This window comes from Microtus oregoni, unplaced genomic scaffold (assembly GCF_018167655.1).
Source record: "Microtus oregoni isolate MIOR12 unplaced genomic scaffold, Mior012 000023F_ref0000262, whole genome shotgun sequence".
NCBI classification, from domain to species: domain Eukaryota; kingdom Metazoa; phylum Chordata; class Mammalia; order Rodentia; family Cricetidae; genus Microtus; species Microtus oregoni.
In genome coordinates, this window is record NW_024543082.1 from 3,732,261 (window position 1) to 3,746,061 (window position 13,801).

The following is a 13,801-nucleotide window of genomic DNA, read 5'->3' on the forward strand; positions in this document are numbered from 1 at the left end:
TGTTATCCAGTGGATAATCTGACACAAATAATTGAGATTGAGAACATGCCAGATAGGAACACAGTAACTACTAACAGACATAGTTCAGCTGGGAGGAAGACAGGAAATGAAGGGCCAAGCTAGAAAGTCATACGAGCATAGACTCAAGTGTAGTAGTTCTGAGATCTATCCAAAATTCTTAATGTTCATGTCTCTTTGTGACTTCCTTTCAATGCATTAGCTACATCAGGTAACCCGGGGAACACAGGTGAATAAAGGGGGTTCTTGTCCTTGGGGATATAGCAGGACATACCCCTTTACAAAGACTCCTTGAGATATTCAGATCATACTGGAGATATCACTGCACAGACCCCTGGAAAAACGTGGCTTGTGCCAGCTGCCCAAAGGTTATACAAGATAGGGGCTGCAAGTGCAGCAGGGGAGGGCCCTGGGGTATTCAGCAGGTAGACAGGACCAGAGAAGAGGTAGCGCTGGACTGGAAGGTGAGCTGCTTTCCAAAGCACAAACTAGAGAGAAGGGGCACTACTTCAGGTGGAGAACTTGCAGGAAAAAGGCAAGGGCGGCAAATGGATGTCCTGGAGGGTAAGAAAGCACACACACTCTGCTGAAGCCCGAGCTAGCATAAAGAAACCACTGATGATGGAGCTAGAGGGCGGGAGGAGGTGGAGCCTGAAGACACTGAAGACCATCAAAGTTCCTGAGGGGAGGGATGCTCTGGTCAAAGTGATCCTTTAAAAGATCAGAGGAATAGAATTGACTAGAAGGAAGGAAAAGCCAGGAGAATGCAATCCCATGAAGAAGCGACTCCAGTTGAGGGCAGGAATGATGGGTGGAAGAGGACAAAGCCATGAAGCAGATTGTGAAGGATAAACTAACATGACTGAATTCTCTGCATGTCCACTTCGGTTATAAACAGACTCTCATGGTAAGAAGTTCTGGCTACTGCTATAGTCTACCCATGCTGGTAGGGCCGATGCCATTCATCCTCTAATGGTCCACTAAGGACGCTGTCAGAGGTCAGATAGATAGAAACTTGTAACCTCAAAAACCCCTTTCATTTGGATTTGAACTGGGTCCTGGCCATCTTCTGCCTACTTTGTGACATTTCTCTAGCTGGTGTTGAAACGAACCTCTGACCTGAACTCACAGCTCTAAACAGCAGGCAAAGGGCCCAGAGCTCCCAACAATGCAAAGCTACCTGCCCATTGTGGAGTTTACAGCATTCATAATGCAAATTATTACTTGTGAATACTGGCGCAGGAAGGAGGTTATGAGGTTATGTTTGTGAAACCAAGATGGAGGAACATGTGCTGAGATACTGAAGGAGGTCTCTGCGGAAGATGGCATGAGCATGTTATCCTCCTGGGCTCCCAAACAAACAGCTCTAACCCTGGAAAGGGCATCTTCTACGTGTGGAAGGGAAGCTACGAGATACACAGGGAACTACAAAGAAAGGTCCATCACACACCAGCTTCTTACTCAAAGCAAGGGTCCTCGTGTCAAATGCTGGCAGTGAAAACTGGTAAAAATCTGGTTTTCTTCCATTACAGCATTCCTGCTACCTCACGAAGGTGTGCACAGTTTGCTCCCCAGAGATCTGACCTGATCACCAGCAGGTTGGAGGACAAATGGAAATAGGTCCGAAAACTGGAAAAATCACCTGCTCTATGAGCCTGTCCTTAGTGGCTTCCCAACACATAGTTCTGTCTACACTGGCTGCTCTTGCTTCTCTAACAAGGTGACCGGAGCAGGGGTGCTGAGTGAACTGGAGGAGGTTTAGGGTATACCCTATTTGGTAGGCACCCTGAATTTTAATCAGTCCCTGAATTGTTGTTCCATCCCATAAGGTACGCTTCCCAAGACATTCAAATGTAGATATTTGTAGAATTTAGGTGTGTCCAACCTGCAGTCCCCAGGTCACACGCATCCGTGGTCCAACACATTTGCAGGTGAAACCTGCTATCCCTGGAAGATGTTTACAATGCAGGCAGAGTTTTCCGTGAGTATGTCCTTTCACAGGCCTGGGAGAACAAAGGAGACCCCAGAATCTGCAGCATGATGATGAGGTGTCTTAGCAACCAACTTCCTAGTTGGAGATGTCATTTGGGGAGCTTTAGGCTCCAAAGAAGATAACCCCAGACATGCTTTCCTCGTGCCCTAGGGCTACATGGTTCTGTGTCCAGAGACTGCTCTTGCTGCTATAAGGTAAAGGTGCCCACGAAGGGGAGGAGCAGAGGGACTTGGGGAGGGGCTGGGATGCTCCCTACCTTGGCAGGCACCCTGAACTCCCCGTATTCTTTCAGTAGCTCCTGAGTCTCCTCCGTGGTCTCTCCAGTGGAGGTATGTGTTGAGAGGTAATATTCTCCTGTTTCTTGGATCCAGTCTAACGCCTGTAGGAGGAAACACCACCACCAGTCGCCCAGAAGGCAGCTGTCAGTAGGAAAATCTGCCACACTGTGAGGAAGGGACCCAGGAAAGGTGACAGAATGGTGGGCATGTAGCTCCGAGAAAGTTATTTTTTAAAATTCTATTATTGGACCAGCCCACCACAAAGCAGTAAACTGGGGTCCTTTCGTATGTCTGAGCCAGTGAGTATCTATGTATCTATATATAAACTGGGGGGGGGTACTATAGGTCAAATCCAGTGAGTAGCTGTGTATAAACTGGGGGTTATCATGAGTCAGACTCCGTGAATACCTATACAGCTCATCATGACTTCTGGTGTCAAACTCAGTATTGAATGTCCCGAAAACCTAAATTACTGACAAGGGGAAACTGGCTATCCCTATTCTGTCATCGCCTGTCATCTTAACTGTGCCTGCTACTGTGGCCATCTGCACATGGCTCAGCAGTGAGGCAGAGCCAAGGGAACTCTGGACATACCTGCTTAGCACTACGCTCGAACACCACATATTGCTGACACTGGTCTAACCGCCGCTTCTTCAAGGTCCAGAAGTGCAGGACACGGTTCTCCCTCTGCAAGAGCTCACTCAAGATGGCTGTGGGAAGAGGAGGTGAGCAGCATCATGAGACTCTGCACCAAGTCCCAGCTATGTCAGTCCTACTACCAAGGGGAGGGACTTACAAACCTCCCTGTAGGACTAATAGAGCATCAGAAGGAAGAGGATAAAACCTGGAGACAGACACATCTCCCCTGGGGTCCACGAGTGGGAAGAGCATGGTTGGGACCTGTTTCTGAGGATCTGTCAGTGGTCCACCACAGACCCAGAGTCTCTTCACACTCATCAGTCCTTATTGTAAGAGGCTTTGGAAAGTGAGCCCCTAAGGCGACAACTGACACAGTTGGTCTGGAGGCTGGCAAGCATGGGTAGGCTCTGCTAGAACTCCCAGGCATTCCTGAGGAGCTATGGAGGAGCTGAGCAGTAGTGAGAGTGCCGGGAGGACATACAGCCAGCCCACATGATGAGCCACCATCTCAGCCCTGCACAGGAGTCAAACACAGGGTACTTTAACAGCAGAGCCACTGTTGCCAGCTTCTGAGCAGAGGGAGGGTGGAAACTGGGCTGCACTAGGGTCTACTTGTTGTCTTAGGACCAGACTCCACACAGCTTTTGAACTGATCCTGAGGAGGGTTGGAAGAGCTTCTTATGTTGTCCCTAATGATACTATGAGAATATAAGCAAGGCAGTCAGCATGACAGAGGAGCCAGAGGAGGTATTCATCTGTCTCCTTATTCTCCTAACACTATCTCATCATCTGGATCGCTTGCCTGATTGACTGACTGGCTTCTTTCTTTTCTTTCTTCCTTCTTTCTTTCCTTCCTTCCTTCTTTTCTTTCTTTCTTTTTTCTTTTTCTTTTCTTTTTTTTTTTTTTGAGACAGGGTTTCTCTATGTAACAGCCCTGGCTGTCCTGGCACTCACTTTGTAGACCAGGCTGGCCTCAAACTCACAAAGGTCCACTTTCCTCTGTCTTCCGAGTGCTGAGATTAAAGGTGTGTACCACCACTGCCTGGCCATAGATTTATTTCTTAAGTATTTTAAATGATATGATCTATGCTTGAAGCAAGCAAATGCATTTTGTTTTATATCTACTTCTTGTTTCCTGCAAACTGTTAAATTTTGGTAAAATATACAGTGATGAGGACATAGATCATCGGTTTATTAAGCATTCATTGTGTGTCAGGCGCATTTTTATGATACTTATGATGTGTGTATCTTTATGGTCCCCCTTTGCAGATGAGGAGACTGAGGCAGTCCTGCATGTTCAGGCTCATTCAGATAGGAAGGAGCAGAGCTTGGGGTTAGGCAGGATCCTCTGACCCAAGACCACATCCTTATCTACCCTTGGTCTCTCAGGTCCCTGGTGGATGAAATATACATTACTGAACTTTACCGAGATGGTACAACCCAAACTTCAGTGTCTGTACTTAATAGTTTCTGTTGATTTTACTTATTCCTTAATTCCCCTCACTGCCTCTGTGCCTGGAGGTTTGACTCCAAGGATAGATTCTGTCTGTACTCCTTTCAGGCTGAGAGGTTCCATAGGCTTCAGTGGCTCACCATAGATGCCTTCAGCAGGGAATTTCATCTCCTGCCCAGAGTGGTCAAATATACTTGCTCACTCTCAGACTGACTTCTGGACTTCGTTGTTAACCCACATGACATAAACAGGAGTTTGAAATGTGTCTGTAGACTTGACCTGCCCCTTGCCTCCCTGTTAGCCCCACGGAAAGAACTCTTGGGTAGCCTTGGACCCAAGAGCTCAGACTGAATAGACAAGAACCTTAGCCAACATCTGGAGTCTGAAAGACAGCTGCATTGCTGAGCTTAGCCATAGCAGCTGATGGCATATTGGTGGCTGCAACAACCTGGACAAAAGATGCTCACGGCAAGCCACAGAGAAGTTTTTGGTTGTTCGGCAATCTGCTCCTCTGTTAAGACCCTAAACTATGTGGCATTAGATTTGGATCCAGGCAGCAGATGAAGGGGAAACAGGAGGTCTTGCTTGCAGTGTCTGCTTCTAGTAGGTGAGGGTAGAAGAAGCTGTTATCTCTTTAGTGTTTGTGCCTGCAGAAACTCTAGGTAAACAACATAGTCCAAATCCTGGACAGCTCCAAGCATTTCAGGTGTCACTATTCCCCCTTCCCAAGAGCTTTCACAGATGGAGTTTTACCAGCCCCCGCTGGGTACCCATCCTACACAGTGGAGGTGTGAGTGATCCAGCCCCTGCTGGGTACCCACCCCACACAGTGGAGGTTTGAGTGATCCAGCCCCCTCTGGGTACCCATCCCACACAGTGGAGGTGTGAGGGTGGACTCTCAGTGGCTTGGCCTCACCCAATCAGCCATCTGCAGAGGTCAGAACATATACTTTGCGATGTGCTGGAAGGTGACATGGGGTCAGCCACTACAGGGCCTCATTCAAAGACAAAAGGACATGTGAGGCAGGAGCTCAGGTTCCTCCTCTTGTTTAACTCTTTCCAGTGAGTTGGATCATCCCAACTCTAGAGTGATCTGAGCAGGGAAGGGAACTATCAAGACCGCTGATCCCCATTCTGATCATGGTGTCAGCCTTCCTCTCCAGAGCTGTGAATTTCTAACTGGACAAAGAAATGCGTGAAGGCTAGTTTCTGTATGGCAGGAGTGACCACTGGGAAATGAAACGAGGACTAAGGCCAAGTGTGATCAGTTTTAAATGGTATATGCTATTTTTCACATACTCACAGACTTCATAGAATTCAGAGGCAATAAAGATGACCTAGATCAATGGTTATATAAACCCTCTCTGCATACAGAACGCAGATTCTGTAGATCCTAGGGAGCCGGAAATTCCCTTTGTATTAGCTTCCAAGTGATATCAGCGTTCCTCAACTGGACTCCATGTTTTGTGTAGTAAATGTTTAGACAACTTTCTGCTAAGCAGTGTGGTCCAGGACTTGCAAATATATTTTAAAAACTTGGGGAAATCTTTCTGAATGTTAAGAAACTGACTGTGAATCGCCAGGGCTGGTTTCACGTCATTTCATACCAGACTGTTTCTTCTTAAAGGAGAAGCACCAGGGAACTTGAGATCACGGAGGGTTAGGTACACAGCCTGTTACAGGGAGGGGAGGGCCGGTGGGTCACTCAGGCATCTAAAGTGACCTGTGGCTGGCAGACCTCTTACTCACCTTTTACTTGCTGTTCGGGTGCCCTGGTGTGGCTGGCAACACTGGGCATGCTAACGTTGTTCCTGTGGATATACTTGAGAAACACCTCAGCATTCCGCCGTGCCAGAGTGCAGGCCTAAAGGAGACAGAGAAGTGAGGCCGTCTCCAGTGGACTCCAGGACATGAGAAGAAGCACCGTTTCAGAAGGCTTAAGGACTTGGTGATGAGGACGCTGCAGGGACCCAGAGGGAGCAGAGCTCTGGAGGTCACTTCTGGCTCACAGGGACACTAATTCCTATGCTCTGAGCTTTCTTTAAACCAAGTGCTTCTTTTTCTGTTTCAGACAGAAATCAGCCAGCCCTTCTCTATCAATATGCTGCCTGGTCATTGCTAACGATCGCGCCCAGGCTGGTTTTCTTTTTGTACAAGAGAATACTTTTTACATGACCACTGGTAGAAGCCCAGGGAACAGAAACCCACTTTAGTATAGTATATTTAGCAAACACACTTGATGTAAGAACAATTTTTTTCAAATTTATTTGAGTGCCAATCATGTTCTCTTTACCTAAATAACACTAACAAATATTCTGTTTTTTTTTAAAAAAAATATTTTTAAAAGATTTATTTACTTACTATGTATAGTGTTCTGCCTGCATGCATGCTAGCAAGCCAGGGCACCAGATCTCATTACAAATGGTTGTGAGTCACCATGTGGTTGCTGTGAATTGAACTCAGGACCTTTGGAAGAGTAGTCAGTGCTCTTAACCACTGAGCCAACTCTCCAGACCTAACAGATAACTCTCTTGTTGGGAATTATTAATCTTGATGAAAGAGTGGAAGCCATTGTACACAACCATCAGCAGTGGCTGGTGGAGAAGGCCACATTTTCCTCATGAGTGGGACTGAGGGCTGGAAAGAGCAGCAGGAAGGAAGTACTTCAGATCTAGAATTCAGATCTACTGACAGAGGATGTCTAGTGTCCCTTAAGCCCTTATAATTTATGAATTTCTCTAAAAATCATTTTTCCATGGCTATAAAACTAGTACATACTTGATTATTAATTTAAAATTAATAAATTATCTGTGGATCAAACTGCTAAATTTAAAAATCTTATACTTAGCTTTTGAGCAAACAAATTATATACTTTCAATGACTGTTATATAATAAATATAACTTTTAAGTTGATGGGAACTAAAAGGCTCATGAATTGGAAGCCATCAGAAGAGGTCCAAGGCTAAGGACTTCTAGATGGTTCAATTAATGAAAACAAACAGAAAGGTGTGTGTGTCTGTTGGGGAGCTATTTCCTACACTGGTAGGAGTTTTTCTTCAACGCTTTAGGCCTATATAAAAAACATAGGTCCAAGAGGTTTTCTTTCTTCTTTAAATGAATCATTTAATTTTATAAAGAAATAATCTTTACTTTTCTCTCTCTGTGTGTGTATGTGTGTATCATATACATGTATGTGCTATATTGTGCAGGTGTGTGTGGGTGTACATGCCCACACATGCATGTGAGGAGGCCAGAGGAGGAGACTGGGTTTCCTAGTCCATTCTAGGGCTGTATCAGAAACCCCTAGGAAATGTGTTTCTGCTTTCACACAGAATAAACACTGATATTTGTTGTTAATTGAAAATGATTAGATTGATAAATAGTATCGGAATTTTTTGATTAAAAGATTCATTTTAATAACTTTATTGAGTAGGCTTATGCTCTTCAGCCAAAAGATCATTTTAGGGTTAGCATTATTGGTCAATGGCAGGGTGCTTGCCTAATAGGTGCGAGGCCCTGTGTGCAATGTCTAACAACACAAAAGAAAAAAAAATATTTTTTATAAATTGAATGTAGCAGAGTAAAAGCTTGTGACCATGTGATGGTGGAACACCCTAGCACAGCAGTGACAATAATAGTGCATCCTATACCTGATGATACCAAAAGTGTCAAGAAAGAAGTGAGTTTTTAAAGTGTTATCTTAGGACTTTATGAATTACCTGGGAGATAAGTCTCCAGCCCCTCCAGAGGATTCCCTTCCCTCTTTACATGAGAGGTGGGAAAAGCCAGAGGCAGGGGAAGCCCTGACGGAACAGTAGGTGGGTGCTGGCTGGTGAGAGGAGAGAGTGTGGCTGGAATCTGAGACCATATGTGGCAGTGTGCTCTGACCTTCAGGAAGGCCTCCTTCTGTTCCAAATGCTTGCTGAGCAGTGGGATGACGTGGTCCATCTCTGCCGCCGGCCCCAGCTTGTCTCGCCCACCGCACCAGTCCTCATCCCTCCGGTATTCCTGCTCTAGGCTTTCCAGAACACTGCACACCTAGTGAATCATGGGAGAAAAGGCTCTGTGAGGAGCTGCTCAGCCAGTGTTCGCTGCTGACTTCAGCAACAGAACTCTATACAGTGACGCTCTGCACGTGAAATTCAGCCTGGAGATTCAGAGCGGCCACCACTGCCGAGATACTCTGAAGAGATCGATGTTTTGAGAACCTTGTGACTGGAGCTTGGATTGTGATGACTCGGGATGGAGACTGTAGAATTACCCTTTACAGCTGATGGCTTAAGCTACAGGAGTTGATAGTTTTACCCAGGAATATGATGAAGAGTAAGAAATTAAGAAATAGGTTGGATATTTAGGGAGCTTCAATATGATATATCATATATATATGTACACACATACGACATATCACATACATATATACACATATATCACATGCATCTCACAATATATACATGTGTATATATTGCATAGCTATATTGTTCTAATCTCATGATAATTATGAATTATGTAGACCAGGCTTGGAGAAGATACTCAGTGACTTGCCTCGGCATCTGTACTTGTCTGTCAGGAGCCTCAGCAGTGGTAAAGGGGAAAGCTGCCTCTCTTGTGTGATTTATGGGCCATAAGCAAAAGTCATCTTTCTACTCCCCTGGGGACAGATGTTCAAAGTCCTACCATAAGGCAGTGACATCTTTAGGACATCTATTATAAAATCATATTTCTTTCTGAGGGAAGAATACATTTGAATTAACCTCAAAGATATAATTTTTTCTTTTCAGTTTTAAGGATTCAGAGAGGCCATGCTGAGTGACCTTGTAAACGACCTCAGAAGAGATCAGAGCATTCAAAGAGAGCTCAGAGGGAGATTTAGGCTGAGGGTTACAGTGAGAGTCTCATGGCAGCCTTGTGTCACTGCAGGGAGGGTACAGAAAATAAGAACCCAGCAGACACTTGCCTACCATACAGAAGAAGACGGATTCCATCCCTAAGGTGGCAAAAACAATCAAGCAAATGGAAAGCAGAAACTGAATTCCTCTACATCCCATCAACAGCATTGGTTACTTCTTGGACACAGAAGCAAGGGAGAGCAGCTGCAATCATCTTGGCCTCCTCTGAAAAAGTCACACCTCTTGGGAAAGAGTATGATCACTTTCAAGACAGGGTCTCATTAAGCCCAGGTTAGCCTTGAACTTTCTATGTTGCTAAGGATGACCCTGAAATTCTAATCAAGGGCTTGCTAAGCGACACTGTACTAACTGAGCTATATCCTTGTCCAAAGATTCGATTTTTGATAGAATGCTCACTGAATTATCAACTCAGCTGGACGACATCACAGCCACAATGCTTGCCACGTCACGAGAAGTCTGTCCCTGACCTCAAGGTGACCTGTTTAGTCCCACCTTTGCTACTTCCTTTAATACAAGACACAAAGCATGCAGCCAAGCTCAGGTCTTGAGAAAATAGATAACAAAGATGCAGAAATATTAAGACTAAGACACTTGAGACCTGTTTGGTAACAGGACAGAGTCAAAGGCTTGAAGTGGTCTTGTGGAGTAGATTCTGGATTCTTGATTATGAATGTATTTTAAGTAGCTGCTGGTCAAGAAGGATAAAAGACACATAAACAAGCTGGATGCAAGGTGCAGTTTGGAGTCTGGATATACCAAGCTCAGCAAAATCAGCTTGTCCTTAGATATTTCAACAGAAAACAAATGCCAGCGTATATTGCCAAGTGTGGGGTAGCTTGTCACATAGCACTATTGTGACAATGGCTGACTGATACACTGCTCAAATCTAGTATTCATCGCACCCAGTTTCTACTTTAACACCTCCATATTTTGATCTGACGAGTTTGAGAAATTTATGGAAAAGAAGAAGAAAAACCCCACATGGTTCCTTGCTGTAAAGGGGGGAAAAGATAAGAAAGCCAATGGCAGTGTCCCCACAGGCCACTGCTTTATTCTCAAAGGTTAGTGTGACAGGCCTGGCTTTTTGATGCTGTGCCACAGTGTGGGATAGGAAACAGCCTCTTCCATCTTCAGCTCACTTCTTACAGCCTTCCCCTCACCTGCTCGGAGGTCTTGTAAAAGGCCACAGAGGCGTTGACCAGCTTCAGCCGGTCTTCCATCTTTAGCATGAGCTGCTGCCAGTGGAGGGCCACCTTCTCGGCACATTCCCGGATGGCGTCGGCATCGTAGTGGCCGGCCTGGAGCAGTGCCTCTGCTTTCTGCTGGACCTGCAGGGCGCTCTGGTGCGTCTTCTGCAAGGAAGTGGCGTGAAAGAGGGACTGGGCGCCAGGGAAGGAGAGCAGCCCAGGTGTGATATGGGAGGGGGTGGAGTGAGGTGTGGTTGGAAGGATGCAGAAAAGTTAAAGAGCTTTAAATGACTGATCCATTTGTCACGGTGATCAATATAATACAGTATTGTCTCTTAAAGCACATTTACAAAAGGAAATCACATATTTTCATTCGTCTCTCAGGATGCTAACTCCTGACCCCATTTCTTAACTTTTTCCTTCATTACCCTAGATTTTAAGGACATTTCAGTTCACAGAGAACCAGAAGTTGTGTAAAAACATGACCATTTTGTTTAATCTCCCTTTCAAATCTAATCTTAATATTGTTCATCACTGAACTTTCAATGGTTACTATGCAGCATTTCACAGATTAAGGAAGGATGTCTTCCCCTCCAGCCCCCAAACACATGTCACACAAATCTCAGCTGGCAGTGCACAATCGTAGACATTAGCAATCAATTAAAAAGGTTTCTGGCAGAATGGATAAACTTGGCCGGCAGGGCACTCTCACCCTGACCCCTCACCCCAACTCCTACCTCACAATTACTCCACCAAAGAAGCCAGCAGCAGCCAAGAATGAGCAAGGCAGGATCCCAATGTTATCTACAATGGCTTTCAGGATCTCAGTTTACGGTTTCTGATTCTGGCTATCTGTGCTCTGCACCTTAACTGCAAGAGGATGGGGGACCTAGCTGGAGGACCAGGTGGCAGAAAAAAATAAAAACAACCACCCCCCATTAAGGTTCAAACTTTGCAAGACAAAACACAGATGTGATTCCTGTGCTGACTAGTTTTATGTCAACTTGACACAAGCAGAAGTCATGTGAGAGGAGGGACCTCAAATGAGAAACTGCCTCCATAAGATCAGGCTACAGACAAGTCTGCAGGGCATTTTCTTAATCAGTGATTGATATGGGAGGACCCAGGAGACTGGATAAAGTGCCATCCCTGGGCTAGTGGTCCTGGGTTTTTATAAGAAAGCAGGTTGAGCAAGCCATGATGAGCAAGCCAGTAAGCAGCACCCACCATGGCTTCTGCCCCCAGGTTCCTGCCCTGCTTGAGTTCCTGTCCTGACTTCCTTCAGAAATGAACAGTGAAAAGGAAGTGTAAGTCTTTTCCCTTCTTCCCCAAGTTGCTTTGGTCATAGTGATCTATCAATCATAACAACAGTGTCCCTGACTAGGACATTGGTTATGGTGATCTATCACAACAACAGTGTCCCTGACTAGGACATTGGTCATGGTGATTTATCATAACAACAGTGCCCCTGACTAGGACATTGGTCATGGTGATCTATTTATCACAGACAGTGTCCCTGACTAGGACATTGGTTATGGTGATCTATCAATCATAACAACAGTGTCCCTGACCAGGACATTGGTCATGGTGATCTATCAATCATAACAACAGTGTCCCTTACTAGGACATTTGTCATGGTGAACTATCACAGCCACAGTGTCCCTGACTAGGACATTGGTCATGGTGATCTATCATAACAACAGTGTCCCTGACTAGGACATTGGTCATGGTGATCTATCACAGCCATAGTGTCTCTGATTATGACATTGGTCATGGTGATCTATCATAACAACAGTGTCCCTGACTAGGACATTGGTCATGGTGATCTATCACAGCCACAGTGTCCCTGACTTGAGGAAGTCATTGCAACCTCAGCTGCATCCATTTGCCTTCCAGATAACAGTGCTGGCTAAGCTCGTGGTGGATAAGGGTGGCGAGACACACAGTGACACTCCAGAAATCCTTTCTGCTCAGCTTAGACAATAGGGTGGAGACCATTCTTAACAGCTGATTAATTCAGCTCTCTTTGGGCCTGAGGGTGACCGCCCTCATTTTTTACCTAAACCTCTCCCTGGTGCCCACTGCACCTGCCTTTCCCCCTCAGCAGACAATATGCTGCCAAGTCTACAAAGCTTCCATGTGCTCCCCACCCCCCAAACCTGCAGCACCTCTGCTCGCGAGTCTCTGCCAGCATCCCAGGCCTTGTACTTTTGCCTTCCTCCTGATGAGAGCTACAGTCCTGATACTATGTCAGTGCTGGGCTACTCACTGCTAAACGAAGCTGGAGAAAGTAGACTAAAGGGTGGGACAATCATTACCAGTCCCTGGTTGTCTTTGCCTTACTGGCACTATTCTGTTTCCTAAACACAGAGGTGCCAAGGTCATCCCTCACTGACTGTTCATGTCTCCAGAGCCCTTAACTACCCCCTTGGCTTCAGTTCCTCTCTGGAGGAGAGTCCTAGCAGCCCTCTTCTTACTGTCGAATCTTCCTCTGGAATTGTCATCTCCTGTGAGGAAGCCCACCTCTCACCCTTCTGAGGTGGTATCTCCATCTGCTACAGGGTGGATGCCCAATCCTCCACAGAAGCCAAACCCACCTCTTTAAACAGGTCCCCAAAGTTACTGGCCACTTGAGTTGGTGGTGTATTCCTACTCATTTTCCTTGCCACCTAGAACTACAACCCTGACCCATCCCTGACTGCTCCTCCAACCCAGCCCAGCCTTCACAACTTCATATATGCATTTTTATGGAGGAGAGACTGCTCTTTCTTGCCTTCCAGTTATAAATGCATAAACCCATTCCTCACGTTTCATTTTCTTTTCCTTTTCATGTGGTGTGGTGCTAGGATTTATCTTGGGGTCCTGAACATGCCAAACGCACATTCTACCACTGAGCCACATCCCCAGTTCATCGTGAACATTTCTGGCAGTTTTATTTAATTTGATGGAATATGAAGAGCTCGTATTATAGTGACTTACTCTTTTCATCCCCAAAGCTTTTATTTTTAACAGTACCACCCCTTAATTTCAGTTCAAAAGTCTTCAATGGGTCCCTCACTGCTTCAAAACTAGGTCCAATCTGGCTGTCATAATAGCCCTCCATGACATGGTCTGTAACTGCTTTACAATACTAAGTACACCCCAAACCCTCCGAAAGCAGGTTGCCTTCCTGCCTTGCTCTTCCTTTTTCTTGTCCTTGATAAATGTCCCCAAGCTCCTGTTAGCCCACCTGTCCTTTGAAACTCATCTCAAATCTTCTCTTCTTCAATGAGCTTTATCCTGTGGCTTGAAACCCAGGGAACATCTCCCTTCTCTGAACTCCCTTT

The 13,801-nt window shown here is 45.6% G+C and overlaps 1 protein-coding gene across 13 annotated transcripts in view; it reads right to left on the reverse strand.

Moving 5' to 3' along the window:
- Positions 1 to 13,801, reverse strand: part of LOC121461681 (kalirin) — a 463,010-nt gene that overhangs the window by 102,084 nt on the left and 347,125 nt on the right. For 8 of the 13 annotated variants that reach the window (XM_041672803.1, XM_041672804.1, XM_041672802.1 and 5 more), the window contains exons 17-21: positions 10,449 to 10,667; positions 8,270 to 8,419; positions 6,131 to 6,245; positions 2,884 to 2,999; positions 2,268 to 2,390 (exon numbers count right to left, since the gene is read on the reverse strand). In XM_041672803.1, coding sequence (XP_041528737.1) covers positions 2,268 to 2,390; positions 2,884 to 2,999; positions 6,131 to 6,245; positions 8,270 to 8,419; positions 10,449 to 10,667 — 723 coding nt within the window. The remainder of the gene's footprint in view (positions 1 to 2,267; positions 2,391 to 2,883; positions 3,000 to 6,130; positions 6,246 to 8,269; positions 8,420 to 10,448; positions 10,668 to 13,801) is intronic. The other 5 variants (XM_041672806.1, XM_041672813.1, XM_041672816.1 and 2 more) reach the window with 1 other exon arrangement.